The sequence below is a fragment of the Eschrichtius robustus genome, chromosome 18, assembly GCF_028021215.1.
Source record: "Eschrichtius robustus isolate mEscRob2 chromosome 18, mEscRob2.pri, whole genome shotgun sequence".
In the NCBI taxonomy this organism is placed as follows: Eukaryota; Metazoa; Chordata; class Mammalia; order Artiodactyla; family Eschrichtiidae; genus Eschrichtius; species Eschrichtius robustus.
Genome location: NC_090841.1, coordinates 51,099,536 through 51,123,832, shown reverse-complemented (window position 1 = coordinate 51,123,832; position 24,297 = coordinate 51,099,536). Strand labels below are relative to the sequence as shown.

The window sequence follows — 24,297 nt, the reverse complement described above, 5'->3', positions numbered from 1 at the left end:
ATAGAAGCCACCGCAATGAGAAGCCCACGCACTGCAACAGAGTAGCCCCTGCTCCCCGCAACTAGAGAAAGCCTGCGTGCAGCAATGAACACCTAACGCAGCCAAAAATAAATAAATAAATAAATAATTTTTTTAAAAAATGCTATCTCAGGGCAGAAAAGCTCTGGCCAACCGTTTAAAGAAGCCGTTTGCCAGCTTTCTCACTCTCCACCCTGCACTTCCTTTGTAGCAGCCCCACGATCGACCCCTGTGCTCTTTGGTCCAACAAGACGGAACTGTCGGGGTGATGCTCTTAATTAAGAGAGTCGAGGTCCTCATGCAGATGTTCTCACTAGGACTACTTGGACACACCTTGCTTTTATGGACTTGTGGTTTCCACTGAAACAAGTTGTTCTGCATACTTCCTACTACGGCTGTAACTACGTGACCTCCCGGTTTCAGTTTGTCACTAACTTAATTTCATTGAAGGCTGAGCCCAGATACTGATTTTTCCTGAACACTTTAGACCCAGCGTCTCATGAAACAGGCTCCAGGCAAGTTTCACTCAGGGCACTCTTGGAATTAGAAGCCAACAAACATGTTTTACTAAGTTCACAGCCTCCTCGAACATCGGCTACAGAGTTTCAAAACAGTATGATTTTAAGGGGAAAAGACATTTCTTCTTAATAGACAGCAACAACTGAAGAAAAACACTTTGAAAGTTAAAAATTTCTTTGCCCATCAGATAGGTCATATGAGAGAATGCTGATTAGGAAAAATAAATTCATCCATAGTTATTTTTCATGGAAATTAAACATGACCTCGAATACTGCAGAAGTAAACATGCCATTTTGGTGATGAAACTTAGGATCTATCAACAATCTTCCAATTAATCAGAAATGCTGGCAGACCCATCCCTGCTATGCACATATCACTGCTGTGTCGTTTAGAAATGCTTGTACAACAGAACTAGAAGCATATAGATATGAAATGGCTTGTTCATTTAAAAATATCATTGCTTTTAAAAGATTAATCCTACCCAGGTTTTTAGGTTATATGGCTAAAGACAATGACTACTATAAAAAATATTTATAGACAGGGTTATTCGTCTTTAGAAAAAATCTTGGCCATATTTAAGATTTTACAGTCATTTTTTAATAACTTTAAAGCTATTACAACAGGAATATTAACTCTTCAAACTTAGTCTTTGAATTGGTAAAAGCTAATTTTTTCATTTCTATTATTTCTATAGATAGAATAAGGTGTTTATTTTTTTCCAGTGGAAAAATGCTGATTATGTTTAAGAGCCATGATAAGGAGGAAGTCATTATTATAAAATTATTTTCCTGTCACATTGATCTGGTAACATGAGTTTATTCTGATTCACTGAAAGCAAATTTAGATTTATAAGAGAAAAATCTTATAAGAGTTTAAAGCCAGATTTCCTGAAACCATATACTCAAACACAAACGGCATTTTCCATCTAAAACACAACACAAACACCTGCACGCATGTTTTCACACCCCCTCCCCACTTTCACTTTCTCATCCATACTATTAAAAGAGTGAAAAACAGTTCATTTTTAGAAATCAGCCAGTTGACAAAAGTCATTAGCGGTACATGTTGGTCCCAAGCACTGCTGCTTTCCAAATATTAAGTCTCCTTTATCACTGTCCCACTCTCATTTTTATGTTAGCAATCATGTCTTAATTTCAAATAATTTTTACTCTGTAAGCTAAAATATAACCTTCTCCATTTTCTTTATAAATATAATGAGCGTCCTCACCATTAGCAACTAAACACTGATGTTGGACAAGCATTAAAATATAAACCACCATTTTGGCTAATACAGGAATTTAAAATAATAACATATCATGGCCTCAGTTACAGACAGCTTCACACTCACAATCCCTAAGCTATTTCTTAAATGGTCTGTTTTGGAATGCAAATAGAGGAAGACAGAGGGACGATTTTTCTGTAATCAGAGCTCTCAGGAATTATTTACACTTAAGCTACAAGCCCTAAGTTTAAAACAACATGTAACAAACCAGTGAAACTTACTTGACAGTGACTCGATTTGATAAATCCTGTAGATCCCCAGGATGGAAAAGCTGGGCTTCTTTCAATCCAATCTGTTCACAAGCTTTCAAAAAAACGTTTATATTATCCTGTGAAAAGAAGTGGAAAGTGATTGCTTAGCCGAGCTCTCTCTCAGACAAAGGTTACCAATTTTTATGATATAACTTCCAAGCTTCAAAGTCCAATTACAGCCAGCAAAAAAGGAGGAAGCAAGACCAAGCCACTCATGTATGTAAAAAAAAAAAAATTAATACATGCGCATGTATAGCCTTTCAGTTTTCCAAAGCATAAACGGCAGTGCTCTCTTATGCCAGGCATATGCTGTTCCTGTGATCTTTGTGACTGGCACGTTAAACATTACCTGTTACAGGACAAGTGCCTGGCCACTGAGCAGTAATCTACACTTGGATGTCAGCTCTGCTCTGCAAACAAACGCCCTCTTCCCAGCTTTGCGCGACAAGCCTCACCTCTCCTCTTTAAAAATAACTCCAGCTACTGACATTCACCCACCCAGAAACTGTTGGCAGGGAAGAAAGAAGAGGAGGAACGTTCTGTTTCTATGATTACAAATTACAGAACGACTGTGGAATACCACACCTGGAATCTGGGTTTGGTTGCTGAGCCGGCTCTGGACAGACAGGGAAACCACATTATAGGACCCAGGAGAAGCCCAGTGATCATTGGCTGCACCTCAGAGTTGAGGTGTGGTCGTTACTCACGCCCTGCACCTGCCTCAGGAAGTGCCTCCACAGCATGAGAATCTAGGTTGCCCTCCTATCTAATTTCAAAACCCAAATCCTCCATTCACAGACCAAGGCTTTTCATTCACATAAACAGCTGCACCCGCACTGACAACAGTAGAGACACATTGGGTGAGCAGAATTGGCTGGAGCTTCTATCTTTACTCCGCTTCAAAAAAGAAAACCCTTTATGGGGCTGAGCTTGTGCAGATGCCATGCGACTCTTCACCTTCACTTTGTTAGGTTCTCAGGCAAGAGAACGGCCTCCTCACACGCCAGCACAGGCTGGTCCACTCACACCTGCTGGCAACGCCACATCTGAGGGCTGAGCCTCTCAGGCCCCCTGAAACCTCACCTCACTCCCTAACAGGTGGCTGTGAGGGTCCTCTCTGCCACGTGGACAGAGGCAGTTACCCTTTTCCCATGCTGGGAAGCTCATCTCCACAGGGAGAAAAGGCAGGCTGCGATGGCAAAGTGGGAGGGAATGATCGAAAGGGAAATGAAGGAAGGTGAAGAGGCTAAATTCAACAGTTTGGGTTCTTGGCGAGTGAGAGGACTTAGGGAAAGGGGAAGCAAATGTATGGCAGAGAAAAGCAGTGCTGTTAGGGAACTCAGGGACATTTAAAGGTCACTGATCCACAGAAATTCTGAAGTCCTGCAAAGCACAGGTTGGCAGGTCCTTCATTAGGATTCAAGGCCAGGGAACACTTCCTTCATGGTTTTCTGCTTCACTCTCTGGACACTTGGTTCCACCTTAAAAATTATCTTTCCATTTCCTTGGAAAGTAGCTTGTGTTTGCAGATGTGTAGCTTTCTCAGTCTGCTTCCTGGCTGCAGAAGTTTGGAGGACTAAAGGTCTTTTTATTTTGTAATCCTCTGTCCCTTTCAGTCTAAGTTTACAAAGTTTCTGCAAATACGATTCCCTTAGTTTCTGCAAATACAATTCCCTCAAAAATACCATATGTCTTCTGTGAATCTTATTGGACTTCACTCTCTTAGACAAAAGCCACAACCACAAATTCCTTCAAGACAAGTCCTTCTCTTCATCTGCTGAGATGACTGAGGGACACCACCCTTAAGCTTCTTAGAAGCCCTACTGCTAGACTGGACAGATATCCAAGGCACCACTTTGTATCTTTCTAAGATCTTAAGCGATTTTACAGCCACACCCTCAGCTTCATCTTTAGACCATCTTGTTTTCCCACCATCGCTCTGAATTTGATCTCTGCCCAAAACCCCATTTCTCAATTCTCTTGATGTTTTTCTGAAAAAAATTCATCATTTATTAACATAAAGAGACTGATAATTCCCCAAACCAGCAATTCCTGTGACCCCTTGTGTTTACTGTTCTACCTGTCACTTTACCTTTCACATTTTACTATAATCAGCAAGAGGACGGCAGGCAGCACATTAACACTCCACCTGGAAATCATTTCAGCTAGAGCATCTAGTTAATTAGGTACAATTTATAGGTATAAGGGAGTGACTATCACGTGAGAATCACTGGGACCACTTTAGAAGCTGGCTACAATACGTGTACAATAAAGAACACAGAGCCTGAACCAAGATGGTGGAGTAGAAGGACGTGCTCTCACTCCCTCTTGCGAGAACACCAGAATCACAACTAACTGCTGAACAATCATCGACAGGAAGACACTGGAACTCACCAAAAAAGATACCCCACATCCAAAGATAAAGGAGAAGCCACAATGAGACAGTAGGAGGGGCGCAATCACAATAAAATCAAATCCCGTAACTGCTGGGTGGGTGACTCACAGACTGGAGAACACTTATACCACAGAAGTCCACCCACTGGAGTGAAGGTTCTGAGCCCCACGTCAGGCTTCTGAACCTGGGGGTCTGGCAACGGGAGGAGGAATTCCTAGAGAATCAGACTTTGAAAGCTAGTGGGATTTGATTGCGGGACTTTGACAGGACTGGAGGAAACAGAGACTCCACTCTTGGAGGGCACACACAAAGTAGTGTGTGCATCGGGACCCAGGGGAAGGAGCAGCGAACCCAGGGGAGACGGAACCAGACCTACCTGCTGGTGTTGGAGGATTTCCTGCAGAGGCAGGGGGTGGCTGTGGCTCACCATGGGGAGGGGGACACTGGCGGCAGAAGTTCTGGAGGGACTCATTGGCGTGAGCCCTCCCAGAGTATGCCATTGGCCCCACCAAAGAGCCTGCAGGCTCCAGTGTTGGGTCACCTAATATCAAACAACCAACAGGGAGGGACCCCAGCCCCACCCATCAGCAGTCAAGAGGATTAAAGTTTTACTGAGCTCTGCCCACCAGAGCAACAGCCAGCTCTACCCACCACCAGTCCCTCTAATCAGGAAACTTGCACAAGCCTCTTAGACAGCCTCATCCACCAGAGGGAAGACAGAAGAAGCAAGAAGAACTACAATCCTGCAGCCTGTGGAACAAAAACCACATTCACAGAAAGACAGACAAGATGAAAAGGCAGAGGGCTATGTACCAGATGAAGGAACAAGATAAAACCCCAGAAAAACAACTAAATTTAGTGGAGATAGGCAACCTTCCAGAATAAGAATTCAGAATAATGATAGTGAAGATGACCCAGGACCTTGGAAAAAGAATGGAGGCAAAGATCGAGAAGATGCAAGAAATGTTTAACAAAGACCTAGAAGAAATAAAGAACAAACAATCAGAGATGAACAATACAATAACTGAAATGAAAACTACACTAGAAGGAATCAATAGCAGAATAACTGAGGCAGAAGAACAGATAAGTGACCTGGAAGACAGAATGGTGGAATTCACTGCTGCTGAACAGAATAACGAAAAAAGAATGAGAAGAAATGAAGACAGCCTAAGAGACCTCTGGGACAACATTAAATGCAACAACATTCGCATTATAGGGGTCCCAGAAGGAGAAGAGAGAGAGGAAGGACCTGCGAAAATATTTGAAGAGATTATAGTCGAAAACTTCCCTAACATGGGAAAGGAAATAGCCACCCAAGTCCAGGAAGCACAGAGAGCCCCATACAGGACAAACCCAAGGAGAAACACGCCAAGACACACAGTAATCAAACTGGCAAAAATTAAAGACCAGGAAAAATTATTGAAAGCAGCAAGGGAAAAACGACAAATAACATACAAGGGAACTCCCATAAGGTTAAGAGCTGATTTCTCAGCAGAAACTCTACAAGCCAGACAGGAGTGGCATGATATACTTAAAGTGATGAAAGGGAAGAACCTACAACCAAGATTACTCTACCCGGCAAGGATCTCATTCAGATTCGATGGAGAAATCAAAAGCTTTACAGACAAGGAAAAGCTAAGACAATTCAGCACCACCAAACCAGCTCTACAACAAATGCTAAAGGAACTTCTCTAAGTGGGAAACACAAGAGAAGAAAAGGACCTACAAAAACAAACCCAAAACAATTAAGAAAATGGTCATAGGAACATGCATATCAATAATTACCTTAAACGTGAATGGATTAAATGCTACAACCAAAAGACACAGGCTTGCTGAATGCATACAAAAACAAGACCCATATACATGCCGTCTACAGGAGACCCACTTCAGACCTAGGGACACATACAGACTGAAAGTGAGGGGATAGAAAAAGATATTCCATGCAAATGGAAATCAAAAGAAAGCTGCAGTAGCAATACTCATATCAGATAAAATAGACTTTAAAATAAAGAATGTTACAAGAGACAAGGAAGGACACTACATAATGATCAAGGGATCAATCCAAGAAGAAGATATAACAATTATAAATATATACACACCCAACATAGGAGCACCTCAATACATAAGGCAACTGCTAACAGCTATAAAAGGGGAAATCGACAGTAACACAGTAATAGTGGGGGACTTTAACACCTCACTTACACCAATGGACAGATCATCCAAAATGAAAATAAATAAGGAAACAGAAGCTTTAAATGACACAATAGACCAGATAGATTTAATTGATATTTATAGAACATTCCATCCAAAAACAGCAGATTACACTTTCTTCTCAAGTGCGCACAGAACATTCTCCAGGATAGATCACATCTTGGGTCACAAATCAAGCCTCAGTAAATTTAAGAAAATTGAAATCATATCAAGCATCTTTTCTGACCACAACGCTATGAGATTAGAAATCAATTACAGGGAAAAAAATGTAAAAAACACAAATACATGGAGGCTAAACAATACGTTACTAAATAACGAAGAGATCACTGAAGAAATCAAAGAGGAAATCAAAAAATACCGAGAGACGAATGACAATGAAAACACGACGACGCAAAACCTATGGGATGTAGCAAAAGCAGTTCTAAGAGGGAAGTTTATAGCTATACAAGTCTACCTCAAGAAACAAGAAAAATCTCAAATAAACAATCTAACCTTACACCTAAAGGAACTAGAGAAAGAAGAACAAACAAAACCCAAAGTTAGCAGAAGGAAAGAAATCATAAAGATCAGAGCAGAAATAAATGAAATAGAAACAAAGAAAACAATAGCAAAGATCAATAAAACTAAAAGCTGGTTCTTTGAGAAGATAAACGAAATTGATAAGCCATTAGCCAGACTCATCAAGAAAAAGAGGGAGAGGACTCAAATCAATAAAATTATCAATAAAATTAAAAATTAAAAAGGAGAAGTTACAACAGACACCGCAGAAATACAAAGCATCCTAAGAGACTACTACAAGCAACTCTATGCCAATAAAATGGACAACCTGGAAGAAATGGACAAATTCTTAGAAAGGTATAACCTTCCAAGACTGAACCAGGAAGAAACAGAAAATATGAACAGACCAATCACAAGTAATGAAATTGAAACTGTGATTAAAAATCTTCCAACAAACAAAAGCCCAGGACCAGATGGCTTCACAGGTGAATTCTATCAAACATTTAGAGAAGAGCTAACACCCATCCTTCTCAAACTCTTCCCAAAAATTGCGGAGGAAGGAACACTCCCAAACTCATTCTATGAGGCCACCATCACCCTGATACCAAAACCAGACAAAGACACTACAAAAAAGGAAAATTACAGACCAATATCACTGATGAATATAGACGCAAAAATCCTCAACAAAATACTAGCAAACAGAATCCAACAACACATTAAAAGGATCATTCATCATGATCAAGTGGGATTTATCCCAGGGATGCAAGGATTCTTCAATATATGCAAATCAATCAATGCAATACACCATATTAACAAACTGAAGAAGAAAAACCATATGATCATCTCAATAGATGCAGAAAAAGCTTTTGACAAAATTCAACACCCATTTCTGATAAAAACTCTCCAGAAAGTGGGCATAGAGGGAACCTACCTCAACATAATAAAGGCCATATACAACAAACCCACAGCAAACATCATTCTCAATGGTGAAAAACTGAAAGCATTTCCTCTAAGATCAGGAACAAGACAAGAATGTCCACTCTCACCACTATTATTCAACATAGTTTTGGAAGTCCTAGCCATGGCAATCAGAGAAGAAAAAGAATTAAAAGAATACACATTGGAAAAGAAGTAAAACTGTCACTGTTTGCAGATGACATGATACTATACATACAGAATCCTAAAAATGCCACCAGAAAACTACTAGAGCTAATCAATGAATTTGGTAAAGTTGCAGGATACAAAATTAATGCACAGAAATCTCTTGCATTCCTATATACTAATGATGAAAAATCTGAAAGAGAAATTAAGGAAACACTCCGATTTACCACTGCAACAAAAAGAATAAAATACCTAGGAATAAATTTACCTAGGGAGACAAAAGACTTGTATGCAGAAAACTATAAGACACTGATGAAAGAAATTAAAGATGATACCAACAGATGGAGAGATAAACCATGTTCTTGGATTGGAAGAATCAATATTGTGAAAATGACTATACTACCCAAAGCAATCTACAGATTCAATGCAATCCCTATCAAATTACCAATGGCATTTTTTACGAAACTAGAACAAAAAATCTTAAAATTTGTATGGAGACACAAAAGACCCTGAATAGCCAATGCAGTCTTGAGGGAAAAAAGTGGAGCTGGAGCAATCAGACTCGCTGACTTCAGACTATATTACAAAGCTACAGTAATCAAGACAATATGGTACTGGCACTAAAACAGAAATATAGATCAATGGAACAGGATAGAAAGCCAAGAGATAAACCCACGCACCTATGGTCAGCTAATCTATGACAAAGGAGGCAAGGATATACAATGGAGAAAAACAATCTCTTCAATAAGTGGTACTGGGAAAACTGGACAGCTACATGTAAAAGAATGAAATTAGAACACTCCCTAACACCATACACAAAAATAAACTCAAAATGGATTAGAGACCTAAATGTAAGACCAGACACTATCAAACTCTTAGAGGAAAACATAGGAAGAACACTCTTGGACATAAATCACAGCAAGATCTTTTTTGATCCACCTCCTAGAGTAATGGAAATAAAAACAAAAATAAACAAATGGGACCTAATGAAACCTCAAAGCTTTTGCACAGCAAAGGAAACCATAAACAAGACGAAAAGACAGCCCTCAGAATGGGAGAAAATATTTGCAAACGAATCAACGGACAAAGGATTACTCTCCAAAATATATAAACAGCTCATGCAGCTCAATATTAAAAAAACAAACAACCCAATCCAAAAATGGGCAGAAGACCTAAATAGACATTTCTCCAAAGAAGACATACAGATGGCCAAGAAGCACATGAAAAGATGCTCAACATCACTAATTATTAGAGAAATGCAAATCAAAACTACAATGAGGTATCACATCTCACCAGTTAGAATGGGCATCATCAGAAAATCTACAAACAACAAATGCTGGAGAGGGTGTGGAGGAAAGGGAACCCTCTTGCACTGTTGGTGGGAATGTAAATTGATACAGCCACTATGGAGAACAGTATGGAGTTCCTTCAAAAACTAAAAATAGAATTACCATATGATCCAGTAATCCCACTACTGAGCATATACCCAGAGAAAACCATAATTCAAAAAGACACATGCATCCCAGTGTTCATTGCAGCACTATTTACAATAGCCAGGTCATGGAAGCAGCCTAAATGCCCATCGACAGACGAATGGATAAAGAAGATGTGGTACATATATACAATGGAATATTACTCAGTGATAAAAAGGAACGAAATTGGGTCATTTGTTGAGACATGGATGGATCTAGAGACTGTCATACAGAGTGAAGTAAGTCAGAAAGAGAAAGACAAATATCGCATATTAACACATATATGTGGAACCTAGAAAAATCGTACAGATGAACTGGTTTGCAGGGCAGAAACTGAGACACAGATGTAGAGAAACAAACATATGGACACCAAGGGCAGAAAGCAGCGGGGGGTGGTGGTCGTGGTGTGATGAATTGGGAGATTGGGATTGACATGTATGTATACACTGATGTGTTGTTGCATTACTGTCAACAAACTATTTTCTCTTACATGCTGAATCATTTTGTTACACAAAGTCTAAATCCTCATTAAAGTATATACTCCATCTCCCTAGGCTCTCACCCTGCCCAAAGCCACTTTCATTCTTACTTAGAGGACCTTTTCTTATTTAAGTATCTTTAATGATAAAATTTCAAGTGTGATGACTTCCAACATGTAGAGGGAATACTTTGTGTCAAGAAACCTTAATGCCACAACAGATGGGGAACTGTCTGCTCATAAGATCAAACCAGTTAGACCCACTTCTGCAGAAACTTCCTGAGTGTACAGGGTCAAGAGCTGTCATAAACAAAAATGGGTTCTTTAAATAAAGACAAGACTAATAAAGAGATTTACTACAGAATCCCTGAATAAGATCAAAATCCTAACTAATTCTAAAGAAGAGTGAAGCTGTGCTCAGGCCTGTGACCTGAGGGCCATACCAGCAACATCTTAAACCAAAGCTCCCAGAATGGCATCACTTGGCAGTGTTTCCCATCAGTGAACCAAGCGATCTTCCCATGCTCAGTCTGACCTTTTTTCCCAGTACAGCTCTATGCCTACTTTAAGCCAGATTCTTCCATTTTCAAAAGAGCCTGTTATCCAGTTCCTCTGAACGTGAGGACAGGATGGTGCCGGTCAATTTATCCTAAGGCCACGAGGCTTGGTGACCTCAACTCCTTTTCTATTAATGACATGGCACCAAAGCCCCTACTTCCTCTGCCTCTGGAATTGACAGTGCCAGGAAGTTAGCAGGTACGTGCCAGCAAGCAAGAGGGTGTAAGCACTGCTGGAGGTGGAGAAACGAAGTCCATGCTTTAGAGTGACAGTGTCCTGTCAGCCACATCAGAGTGACCAAAGGGGCACGCAGAATTGCCGCTCAGGCAATGCTGATGGGGATCAAACTGGAGAACAGCTGACCTAGCCTCTTGCTGCTCAACGTGTGGTCCACACACCATCAGCACCGGCATCACCTGGGAACTGTCAGAAATGCAGAAGCTGTAGCTCCACCCCAGACCTACTGAATCGGAATGCACATCCTAAGATACTCCTCCAGGTGATTAGTCTTTGTAGACACGTTCTCTGGCAAATAACAAAATAAGGACACTCTTTCCAAATATGATCTAAAGCAGTGTTTCTCGTTAGCGTAAACACAAAACACCTAGGCATTATAGAGCTCACATTAGACCGTCACCAAAAGTGAATTGAATTGCATTCTTATGATACACTAATTGTGGTCATTCAAAATTATTTTAAAGCAACTCCCAAGCAGCAATGACAATATATCCAAATTTGCCTTTTAAGTATACCGTTTCCATTAAGAAAGCAGTTTAGTCACAATGTTGATCAGCTAGCCCTAGCTCTTTTTAATTGTTTTGGAAAATTCATCCTCTATTTTATGGCTTAGTTAATAAATGTAAGCTGTGAAGTTAGCACACCTACAATCTATGACTCTAATATGTAGGTAAACACAGAGATTCGACTTCCATCCTTATTTGTGAAGAAAATAAGCAGCTAGTCTTTAAGTTGTCCTTGGGTCCTTATTTCTCTACAAAGAAAAAGGCTCGGTCACTTGCCGGTAAGAAAGGAATTGAGGACAAGGAGAGCAGTAAAGTTTTGTCACATGTGAAAATAGGACCCAACCAGAAATGCTTAAAAGGAATCGCCAGGTGACACGGAGGGCCCGGGGCTTATACATGATAACTGTGCCAGCAGCTTGGTGGTTTGATTTTACCCCAGCACTGTCTAGCGGAGCTAGGAGCAAAACCAGACCAAGAGAGACAGACTGAGAGCTGCCAGGTTAGGGCAGCAGCAGGTCAGAGGGATGGAGGGCTGAGCGCTCCGGTAAAAGGCTAGTTATTCTCTACACCTGCGTCCGTCTTCCTGTCCTGCCCCTAGGTTCTTCAGAACCTTTTTTTTTTTTTTTTTAGATTCCATATATACGTGTTAGCATATGGTATTTGTTTTTCTCTTTCTGACTTACTTCACTCTGTATGACAGACTCTAGGTCCATCCACCTCACTCCGGGACGAAGTGAGAGAGTAGCATGGACACACATACACTACCAAATGTAAAATCGATAGCTAGTGGGAAGCAGCCGCATAGCACAGGGAGATCAGGTCAGTGCTTTGTGACCACCTAGAGGGGTGGGATAGGGAGGGTGGGAGGGAGACGTGAGAGGGAGGAGATATGGGGATATATGTATACGTATAGCTGATTTATTTTGTGATACAGCAGAAACTAACACAACATTGTAAAGCAATTATACTCCAATAAAGATGTTAAAAACAACAACAACAAAAGGCTAGTTATTGAAATGCTTAATCAACTCGGGTTACAATTAACTACACAGGAGCCATAACAGCCTTTGTCAAACTGCAGCATGAAGTAAGGTACGGTCTTGCATATTATTTCTATTAAACTTTACATCAAAAATGAAGTAATTCTAAAACTTACCTACTCTGTTAAAAAATAAAATAAAATAAAAAAGGTGCCAACATAGATTCTTAAGAAGTTCTGCCAGAGAACAGATTGGTTGGTTGCCAGAGGTGGGGGGACGGGGCAAAATGGGAAGAAAAGAAAACAAAGTTCTGTCCTCAAATTATCCATGTTGTATGTTCCAAAGTGAAACAAGTAATTGCTTAGATCAACGTGTCATAATGATGCTAAAATGCATGTTTTATGAATCAATAAAGCATGTTTAATGAAGGAAAACTACACAGTAAAACTTTGGAGATGGTTGGGAATTCGTGTTCCTTCAGTGCCCCCGCCCCACCCCCTTCAGAGACTCTTTTACAGGTGATATGTCTGGATCATCAGCCCTGTTTTAAGTCTTTCCAACCCCAGGAACTCCTTGCTTTATGAGGCCGACTCACTTTTAGTCATTTCTATGTCAAAAAAGCCCAAAGACTTCTCACTGTAATTATAAAATATTGATCCTAACCCTGCCTACTTAATGCAAAATGAATCTCATCTTTCTCCCACAGGAGAGCCCCTGAGCTTTCCTACTTCGTACACTTCATGTGTTCCCTCACATCTTCTCTTTAAATATCCCTGGTTTCCTCAACATCTCTGGTCCCTCATGTGACATTTTTCCATTCTCTTATTATCCCAACTGGTTCTCCATAGAATAGCTAATTTTCCCAATAATCTCAACTTCCCATGAAAAGAAGCTTACAAAGTCTAACTGTTCCCATTTTACACACGGTGAAACTGAGGCCTAAGAGGTATGTGACTTGCCTAAGGTCACCCAGTAAGTAGTGAAGCTAGGATTCAAACCAAGCAGTTCAACTCAAGTGCATGCTCTTAACCACTGTATTAATTTCCCATTGCCGCTGTAACAAATTACAGTTTAGTGGCTTAACACAAGATAAGTTTATGATTTTACAGTTCTGGAGGTTAGAAGTTCAAAATCAGTCTCGTTGGGCTAAAATCAAGGTGTCGGCAGGGCTGCATTCCTTCTGGAGGCTCTGGAAGAAAATCGATTTTCTTTTCCTTCCCGAGGCTCCCTTCGCTCCATCTTCAAAACCAGCAGCATCGGGCTGAGTCTCTGTTCCACTACCATTTATCTGGTTCTCGCTCCCTCTTCCACTTATCAGGACCCTTGTGATTATACTGGGCCCCCCTGGCTAATCCAGGCTCCTCTCCTGCAACCCTAATTCCACCTGCAACCTAAGCCCCCCTTGCCTTGCAACATATTCACAGGTTCAATGCGCTAGAGTGTGAACATCTTTGGGAGCTGTTCTGCCTACAGCTACCAAGCCTCCTTAAAAACAGGTTCCTGTGTGCTATTCCCTTCTCAGAGTGAAGCATCTGTAACTCAAGACAGGACTCCAAGTGTGGTTAATTATCACAAAAAACCATCACTGTAAAGGTCATTAATAATGGTCATCTTGTAAAATGAGGATAATGGAGTGATTGTGAGGATGGAGTGAGGAAATAGATATGTGATTGGCACAGTTTCTAGCATATAGTAAGTGATCAGTAAATGGAGAGAATTTACCCAACTTCTCTTGTTGCAGACCACAGGTACTTTGTATTGTGGCATCTATATTATACTGTCAGCTGAGATCACGTACAGTGGCGTAGTCACCTCCTATGAACTGACATCACCGTTAGTTTTAACAGACCAGGAAGCTAGTCAAATTTAGAATAAAAATAAGGTGGATATAAAGAATCTGAATTGAAAGTCATGTGATCCTATTAGTGAGGTGTCACAGAAAAAGGCATAAAATGCATGATTCCATTTGTAGCTAATATAAAATCACAGAATTCATGTGATTGATTTTTTTCAATAGAATACGGTGGAAATATATTCCTGATGAATATCCTTTTGGAGACTGAGGCCCATTCGGATCGTTTTTAGTTTCAGTTTTTGATATCCAGTACATGAGCTATGTGTTATTGCTCCAACATCTATAAACTAGACTAAGTAAATTTCCCATGTTTTCATCCCACCTTTTTTTTAAAAAAAATAAAAATAGGGCAAGTACAAGCCCTAAGGCAAACTGCCAGAAACCTCTCTCCAAGTTTACACGGATTAACATTCAGGTCCTTAAAACTGAGTATTTTTTCTCAATTATTTAAGATTTCACCTACAGACATTATTATCTGGTCCGCTTTTCCATCTCAACAATACCAAGGCTACAACAACAGACACGTTACAGGAATTAAGACAGATGCCTAAAAGGCCAAGGATGGTCATATGAATAAATCAAATACAAATGAATAAAATGGGCATAATGTCAAAGAGATGACAAAAGAGAACAAAGAAACCAGAGGCTCCCATCCTGTCTATGGGACACCCCATATAATGGTTGCCTTGGGGGAATACAGGCCTGCTGTTACCAGATTCATTGCAAAGCTAGAGATGAAGATTTTATCTAAAATATGAGGGTATGCAAATGTTGATTTAATTTTTTAAGACAAACAAAACCTGTGTAAGTCAAGCAAAATCCATTGTGGGCCATTTCATGACCTCTAGTAGGTCTGCTGGACTTTCCATGGGACCAGCCCAGTGATCCGTTGCTTTAGAGCATTTGTTTGTGGTGGACAAGGCTGGCTTCTAGTGATTATTTTCCTTCTTGTTAAATAATCACAAACCATCCCTTTAATCATCTTTTCCATGATGTTGTTAGGGAATAGCATCTAAAATCAACATTGACCACTTTTTTGGACATTTGCAAATCTGCCACCTTATGCACGTTGTCTCATCCTCCACAGGGTCTCTTGATTCTCCCCTCCCCTCCACCAACCCTCTGCTCCATATGTATTATGTCAATAAACTACTAATACAAAAACCCTGGCTTCTCTATCAACCCATAAGTAAGTCCTACACACTCTTTCCATCAAAACATTTGGAAACTCTGACCACTTCTCACCATTCCCAATATTGCCACCACATTCTCTTGCCTGAACTACTGTATTAGTCAAAAACAGAACCAACAGGATACATATATAAAGAGATTTATAATAAGGAATTGGCTTATACAATTATGGAGGCTAAGTCCCACAATCTGCCTATCTATAAGCTGGACACCCAGGAGAGCTGATGGCATAATTCCAGTCCATGGACAGAGCCTGAGAACCAGGAGAGTCAGTGGGATGGTATAACTACAAGTTCAAAAGCTAGCAGCCTTGAAACCCAAGAAGAGCCAATGTTTCAGTTCAAGTCTGTCTGAAGGCAGGAAAAGACCAATGTCCTAGCTCATGCACTGAGGCAAGAGTAGCTTCCTCTTACCCATAGGAGGGTTGAACTTTTGGTTCTAGGCAGGCCTTCAACTGATTAGATGAGGCCCACTCTCAACAGAAAGGGCAATCTGCTTTACTCAGTCTACCAATTCAAATGTTAATCTCACCCAAAACACCCTCACAGACACACCTAGGATAATATAATAATGTCCGACCAAATATCTGGACACCCCATAGCACAGTCAGGTTGACACATAAAATTAATCATCACAATTACTGAAGCTGTTCCTTAACTGACTCTTCTGCTTCTCAATTTCCTTCAGTCCACTCTTCAAACACCAATCTATGATCTTTTTTTATTTTTAAGTTTTATTGAGACATTAACTCACATACTATACAATTCATCCAAAGGGTACAATTCAATGGGTTTCAGTGTATTCACAAATATGTGCATCCTTTATCACAGACAACCAATAATTTCTAACAACAAATTAAATTACTCTCAAAAGTCCCCAATGGCTTCTCATCCCCAGCGGCTTAGGGTAAAATGCAGTCTACTCACCAAAGCCCACAAAGCCCTATACAACCTTGCTGGCCTACCTCTTTGCCTCACTCAGTTCCAGACACAGAGTCCTCCTTAATGGTCCAGTTTGATCCTGCCTTGACCCCCGTCCCTCTTTTCCCTCTCTCTGGAAAACTCCCACCCATCCTCATATCTTCCCACTCCCTCACTTCATTCAGGTCCCTGATCAAAAGCCAGCTCCTGAAATAAGATACCCCTGAGCACCTTCTCTGTAATACTTCTCATTCATGCACTCAATCATTCTCTACCCATTCACTTTATTTTTTCAGTAGAATTAAGGTCATTGACAAGGTATTCTAGATTCTTCATGGTAATTATTGGCACCTGACAGGTTATTGTCGACTTACTGACTATGCTCCATTAGGGAGCAACTTTCTCTGCCGTACTTGCGGTTGTGTCCCAAGTTCTTAGAACAGTACCTGGCACGGAGTAGGTGTTCAGTATTTTTAGGAAAGGAGGGATAGTCATGGGCCTAAACCCCATCAAGTAACCAATGCCCTGACACCAGTCTTACACCTGGGTTCTATTTCATATTAATGTCATCTGCTCTTCCTTTTCCAATTTCTACATTAAGAAGATGACTAAAGAGAGATTGTTCAAAGTGTCTTTGTGTCTGAATAAAACTGTCGTGTATGACATAATCTTACTCTGAATCAATTTTTTTTTAACTCTAAAAGTTAATCACAGTGTTGCTTTAGGAATTCTAATTCATTAACGTTTTGAAAAAAGCTGCCCTCAAGGCTGAAAGTTGGCGCATAAATGTTCATCTTCGATTTAAAAACGAGTAAGTTTTGGAACCATAGGGAAGTGTTCCTAAATTTGTGCCAACGCCATGACTAAGAGATTATGGCTAGAAATAAAACCAGAGTTTCCTGATTTACAGTGCTGCATCATTATGAGGGCATTGTAACCAATTTCAACGTTGACACTAAGTTTCTAAGTTTCTACTCTTGGTGATACTTAATTTCAGTTGAGAGTTGGAGAAAAATAGGGTGACAAGGAAACTTGAGGAGATCTCCTAAAAATACTTTATATAAATAACTCAGTCAACATTGACTTATTTATATGCCATTTACATGGAGGTGTTAAGGCATTTGGATATTTAATATCTAATATTTGTTACCTTGAAGACATCCAATGCACATCAGTCTGTTTCCTCAGACTTGATTACTGGATAACCCCAAACCATTTCAAAATACAGATGGTGATCCACAGAAATTCCAATAAAAGATACATTAGAAAATTATTACATTAAAATTAGAAAATTATTAGAAAATTAGAAAATTAGAAAATTATTATTAGAAAATTATTTACATTAAATAATTTACATTATTTAATGTAAATTAAATAATTAAAATTAAAATTAAATTATTACATTAAATAATTTACATTATTTACATTATTTACATTAAAATACAACCATGGAAAATGTCATTTCAAATGCACAAAGTGATCTTTTTTTTTAGTAGTGGCTAACTTTTATGCTATGATTTCTTACACCAGTGAAATAGTACACTAAAAATGGTAACATTATAGTACTCTTCTGTCTTTATTAAGTAAGAAAAAGTACTCCGTATTTGTGTTATTGGTGTTTTGTTTTCAAAGAAAATAATGAGATTAGCATGCTAGTAAAATAAGAATAGTTTAAATGTTAGTGTTACACAGCTTGTAACAGTGGTTCACCTTCCCTTTGTAATAAAAACATTTCTTTAATAGAGTTTTAATCATGAGACCACGACTGAGCAGTTTTAATCAAGTGTATTGATATAGTTTAACTTTCACTGTCTCATTAGGAAATGAAAGAAAAGAAAAAAATCTTTTAACTCAAAACTCCAAGGTCTGATCCAACATATATGAAATTATTCTAATACAGTAAGAGGTGAGAAATGGTAATTTATAGAAACATTTAGCCTTTCTTATTTATCAACTGTGAGGAAATCAAGAACATGAAAACTAAGAGTTGAGGCAAGAGTAGGGTTATGGGAGGGACCTCCATGTTGACCCCCATCCATCTAAAGATGGGGAGCAGGGCAGTCAGAATCAGCTCAGTATGAATCCTGCTCTTATTGGCTAAATATTCAAATTGGCAAGGATGAGTGAATCAAAAAGAATTTGCTTGGTGGAAGATCTCCTTCAACAAATCTACAAAGTCAGCAATAAAATTCAAGACCAGAAAATAGACACTACTGAACTTACCATTAAATGGTTATTTTAAACTAGCTCTACACCATTTTCCCCTCTCTTCCCATGCTGCAGCTTGTTATCAGTGTTTTGCATATATTAACATCCAAATATTTTCACAAATGCATCTTGCTTATTACCAACTAGAGAGATATTCCCGCTGAGACACACATTGGGTTTGACCTAGTACAGAGCAACTCTCAATCACCACTCTTTCAAGCAAGGCATATATTCATACTGGCTGCTCATGCAAGTCACACTGTAATATTCCTTGAGTACTTTCTCTTCAACCATACAAAATTCATTCCTGCCTCTTACCCAGCAAAGTACCACCCATGAATGAAAATAGTAATTATATTTGTACTTCTTACATTATTTCTACTTAGAAGAGAAAGGAAAGGAAACAGAAGAAAGTTTTTTTCTCCTGAAAACAGTCTGTCTCGAGGTCTCACATTTTGATTTTATTTGTAGAAAGAACTCACAAACTCAGCGTTTCACAAACCTCCCCTCTCCCAACCCCTGGGCTTATTTTACTAAAAAAAATTTTTTAATGGGATAAATATAGTCATTGCTTAAGAGTAGTTTTCAGAAAAGTGCATGATAAAACCTGGATCAGAATATTTAAATTTTATAGCTGATTCCTCAGGTGAATTTTCTACTACAGAGGAAGGGAACAACTAGATGTTTCAACAGTGACCTTGGCATAGACTAGGTTGCACTACTTTGCTGACACCCAAGTGTATAGGTGAGTGAAGATGAATGAATCAGAAGTAATTTTACACAGGTACAAGAACACTGACCACTAATAACCTTCTGAAAAATGGCAGTAAGAACAGACCCATAGACTTGCCTTATCTCTTAAAATAACCATTATGAAGGCAGGAGAAAATGACACATCTAACAGCTTAAGCTAGCTGGCGTCTTTTGCCCATTTCCTACATTCTACAGCACTCCTGAATGAGGAGACAACTTTCCCAGCCTCTGTAGTCAACCTTACACATTCCACTCTTAAAGGGATCTGAAAGAATAACACTTTAGAGCAAAGATGTTCAAATTGAGCCCATATTTTTCATGCAAGTCCGGATATACCAAGGATTTTTCTACTAAGCCCACTGACAGACACAAACATTCAAACAAACAAATGATTCAAACTAAATTTTCTAGGATACCATTGCTTTTCAAAGGGAAATCACAATTGAAATGCCAAGCATGAGAACAATCAAATCTGTAGTCAGTCAGCAAACTAGCCCATGTAAAAGGGTAGGGTCTACTTTCTTGATTCTTTAGCTCAGTGGTTCTCAACCAGGGATGATTTTATGCCATAGGGGTTATTGGCAATGTCAGGAGACATTTTTAATTGTCACAAGGGGGGGATGGAGGGCACAGTGCTACTGGCATCTATTGAGTAGAGGCCAGGGCTGCTGCTCAACATTCTACAATGCACAGGACAGACTCCCACAGCAAAGAATTATCCAGCCCAAAATGTCAATAGTACCAAGGTTGAGAAACCTTGCTTTAGAAAATACAAATAAACCATTAGGGGTCCAAGATGACTATAAGTCTTATGGTTAATAACTTCCTTGATGTTTTCTACACATATTGTATCACATGCACACTACTGCAGATGGTAAATATTATTCTGGTTCAACAGCTCTTTTCACCATCAGAATATCTTGCCTGTTTCTCAGGGTTTTGTTTTGAGGTTGAGTTTTTTAATACTCAAAGTTTTGGTTCTGAGTTTCAATGATTTGAACATACCCACGTTTAACACCAGCTAATTTTTTGGAAGACTCAAACTCTTGGGTTAGAATTTTTAAGCACGGCTTTATAAAGAACAAAGAGAATTTAAAGGATAGGGGAAAATGTATTTCTTTACAAAACTCAATCAAGCAAGGAAAGCTGTATCTCTAGAAGATCTATGAGAACATGATTACTGCCTTCCTAAAGAAAAAAATAATCATATAATCATATGAATGTTTTAAGTAAAGCATTCAATATATTTCTAAATCATCTTAACATCTCCCTCTGTGTTGTCATTGCTCAGGGGATATTCCAAGTGTTTCACACAGGTCCATCTGCCATGGGTAAATCCACAGCCCTGGCTTCAAAGCTAAATACACATGGCAGTGGACATGAAACAGAGAGTCATAACTGAAGAAGAGAGTAAAAAAGGGAGGAATGGAAGAGGGGGCTTGGAGCGCTACGCTCACATAGCTTAACAAATCCTTGCACAGAAATTGTGTAATTATTGCTGTATTTGACTTAACTTGGTATCTACCCCACACAAACTTCATTCATGAAACCACCTCAACCCACACACCAGAACTGAACAAACTAAAGGAAATGAATACTCCTGACCACAGCCCAGTTAGCCAAGACCACTCTCTCCCTTAAGGAACTCACCTACTAGCTGGCTACTGACCCATGAGTTCTGTAGCCTGGAAAGAAAAAGGTAATCTCAGGGGCTTCCCTGGTGGCGCAGTGGTTGAGAATCTGCCTGCCAATGCAGGGGACACGGGTTCCAGCCCTGGTCTGGGAAGATCCCACGTGCCGCGGAGCAGCTGGTCCCGTGAGCCACAATTACTGAGCCTGCGCGTCTGGAGCCTGTGCTCCGCAACAAGAGAGGCCGCGATAGTGAGAGGCCCGCGCACTGTGACGAAGAGTGGCCCCCACTTGCCACAACTAGAGAAAGTCCTCACACAGAAATGAAGACCCAACACAGCCATAAATAAATAAATAAATAAATAAATAAATAAATAAATAAATAAATTCAAAACCTTCATCTGTTAAAAAAAAAAAAGATATCTCTATTAAGAAAAAAAAAAAAAAGGTAATCTCAGACTCACAGATCTCGAAATCAAACTTATGGTTAGCAAAGGGGAAATGTGGGGGGAAGGGATAAATTAGGAGATTGGGATTATCATATACACACTACTATATATAAAATAGATAACTAATAAGGACCTACTGTATAGCACAGGGAAATCTACTCAATATTCTGTAACAACCTATATGGGAAAAGAATCTGAAAAGGATTGGATATATGTGTACGTATAACTGATTCACTTTGCTATACAGCTGAAACTAACACATTACACAACATTGTAAATCAACTATACTCCAATTTAAAAAAAAAAAAAGAAAAGGTAATCTGATCCATTCAGATTCCTCTCTTGGGAAACGCAACTAAGGGATGCCATTTCCTGTTAGAAATGGGACAGAAAAAAGTAATCATGTTGAACGCAGCTGCCACGTTTATGCCTGAGCACTAGATTAATGAGAGTCCTCTGGAAAATCCTCACAATAAAGCACTCTTCCTCTCACTTAGCTTGAAAGCATCTTTGCTCTTTGTTACCAAAAAAGCATTAACTACATGTAAAACTGGTGGATCTGATTAAAGTCTTTGAATGTACCAGTGTGAATTCCTGGTTTCGATATTGTACCAGAGTTATACGAGATGTTACAATGGGGGAAACTGGGGTGAAAGGCACGGAGGACCTCCCTGTACTGCTTTTTTGCAACTTCCTCTGAATCTATATTTCAAAATAAGAAGTTTTTTAAAAGGCAAGTATTAACTAAAACATTTACCTATCTGTATTAGTTTCCGAGGGCTGCCATAACAAAGTACCACAAACCGAGTGGCTTAAAGCAACAGAGATTTATTGTCTCACAGTTCTGGAGACAAGAAGTCCAAAATCAAGGTATTCACAAAGCCATGCTCCCATGAAACCTGTAGAAGAATCCTTCCTTGCCTCTTTCAGTTTCTGGTGGTTTGCTGGCAATCTTTGCTCCTCCTTGGCCTGTAGATGCATCACGCCAATCCTCAGTTGTCACATGGCTTTCTTCCTGTGTGTATCTGCCTTCACGAGGCCAGCTTCTTATAAGAATGCCAATCATATTAGATTAGGGTGCCATTATGACCTCTGTTCCCATACTCCATGTGACAACCCTATTCCCAAATAAGATCACATTCTGAGGTACTGCAGTTTAGGACTTCAGTATACAGGCATACCTCAGAGATATTGTGGGTTGGGTTCCAGACCACCGTAATAAAGCAAGTCACATGAATTTTTTTTTGTCTCCCAGTGCATATAAAAGTTATGTTTATGCTAACTGTAGTCTAGCAAGTGTGCAGTAGCATTATGTCTAATAAAGCAACACACATACCTTAATTAACAAATACTGTATTGCTAAAACATACTAACCATCATCTGAGCCTTCAGAGAGTCAAAGAAGTAACATCAGAGAACACTGGTCATGGATCACCACAACAAATATAATAATAATGAAAAAGTTTGAAATACTGCAAGAATTACCCAAATATGACCCAGAGACATGGGGTGAAAAAATGCTGTTAGAAAAATGGCGCTGATAAAACTTGTTCGATGCAGGGTTGCCACAAACCTTCAATTTATAAAAAATGCAATATCTGCAAAGTGCACTAAAGCGAAGCACAATAAATTGAGGTATGCCTGTATTGTATCTTTTTTTTGAGGAGGGGGGACACAATTCAACCTATTAACACTTGAGAATAACTCAAGCCATCTGAAAAAAACAGAGTACTTTCAATACAATTCATACTTTTAATTTTCACAGAAGTTATTTCGTAAGTTATTTTCATATAAAACATACTTATTTTATTAAATTGAATGTTTCTTCCTAGGAAGACTTCAAAAACAAAAGTCCTTTAACTTTATTCCTTAAATAACACCTCTGACTCCTATATTACTAGAAGTAATTCATACATATATGTACATTGCAATATATGGATATATATGAAGTTTTTTGCCCAACCAAGTTTGAGACCAATAAAAATATCATGTCAGCTGCTTAGTCATGACAGAAATAGAATAGATGTAACTTGGTAAGAAGGAAGGAATTAATATTTGAGCCCAGCTTCTCTGGAACTTTATATATAGACAGTTGACCCTTGAACAACAGAGGTTTGAACTGCACAGGTCCATTTATATGTAGATATTTTTTCAAGAAATATATTGGAAAATTTTTTGGAGATTTGTGACAATTTGAAAAAACTCACAGATGAACCATGTAGCCTAGAAATATCGAAAAAAATAAGAAAAAGTTAGTATATATCATGAATGCATAAAATATATGTAGATACTATCCTTACACAGGCATAAGGTGAGTGATACTTAATATAAAATTATTTGTTAGTTTTCTTACTGTTTTATAACTTTGCTTTCAAGGAATTACATTACAGTACAATATGCCTCTCTCTCTCTCATGATTGGAGAAACTGCATATCAGACTATCATCACGGGTAAGTGGGTTTTTCAATGTAACAATGTTTCTAATACTGTATTATAAATATGACTGTAATACTGTACGCCACAAAAATCATATAATGATTCATTTATTAGTGTATAGGCTTGGCAACCATGAAGCAATCATAGTGCTGTTTCTTTGTTATTAATGCATGAATCATTATACCTTTAAATAAATATGAATTTCTTTTTCACATTACCTTTTCAATTTTATGACTGATGTTAGAAATATTTATAACAGCTATAGTGTTTTGTATCATATGAGACAATACTGATGTTGGTATTGACAAGACAGATGATTCAACCTGTAAACAGACAACGTAAACTTATGG

General features: G+C 39.0%; 1 protein-coding gene across 8 annotated transcripts in view; it reads right to left on the bottom strand.

Moving 5' to 3' along the window:
- Nucleotides 1–24,297, bottom strand: part of LMO7 (LIM domain 7) — a 193,807-nt gene that overhangs the window by 93,912 nt on the left and 75,598 nt on the right. For 6 of the 8 annotated variants that reach the window (XM_068526298.1, XM_068526291.1, XM_068526294.1 and 3 more), the window contains one exon: nt 2,041–2,147. In XM_068526298.1, the coding sequence (XP_068382399.1) occupies nt 2,041–2,147 (107 nt within the window). Of the gene's footprint in view, nt 1–2,040; nt 2,148–22,432; nt 22,558–24,297 lie in introns of all 8 variants that reach the window. The other 2 variants (XM_068526295.1, XM_068526296.1) reach the window with 2 other exon arrangements.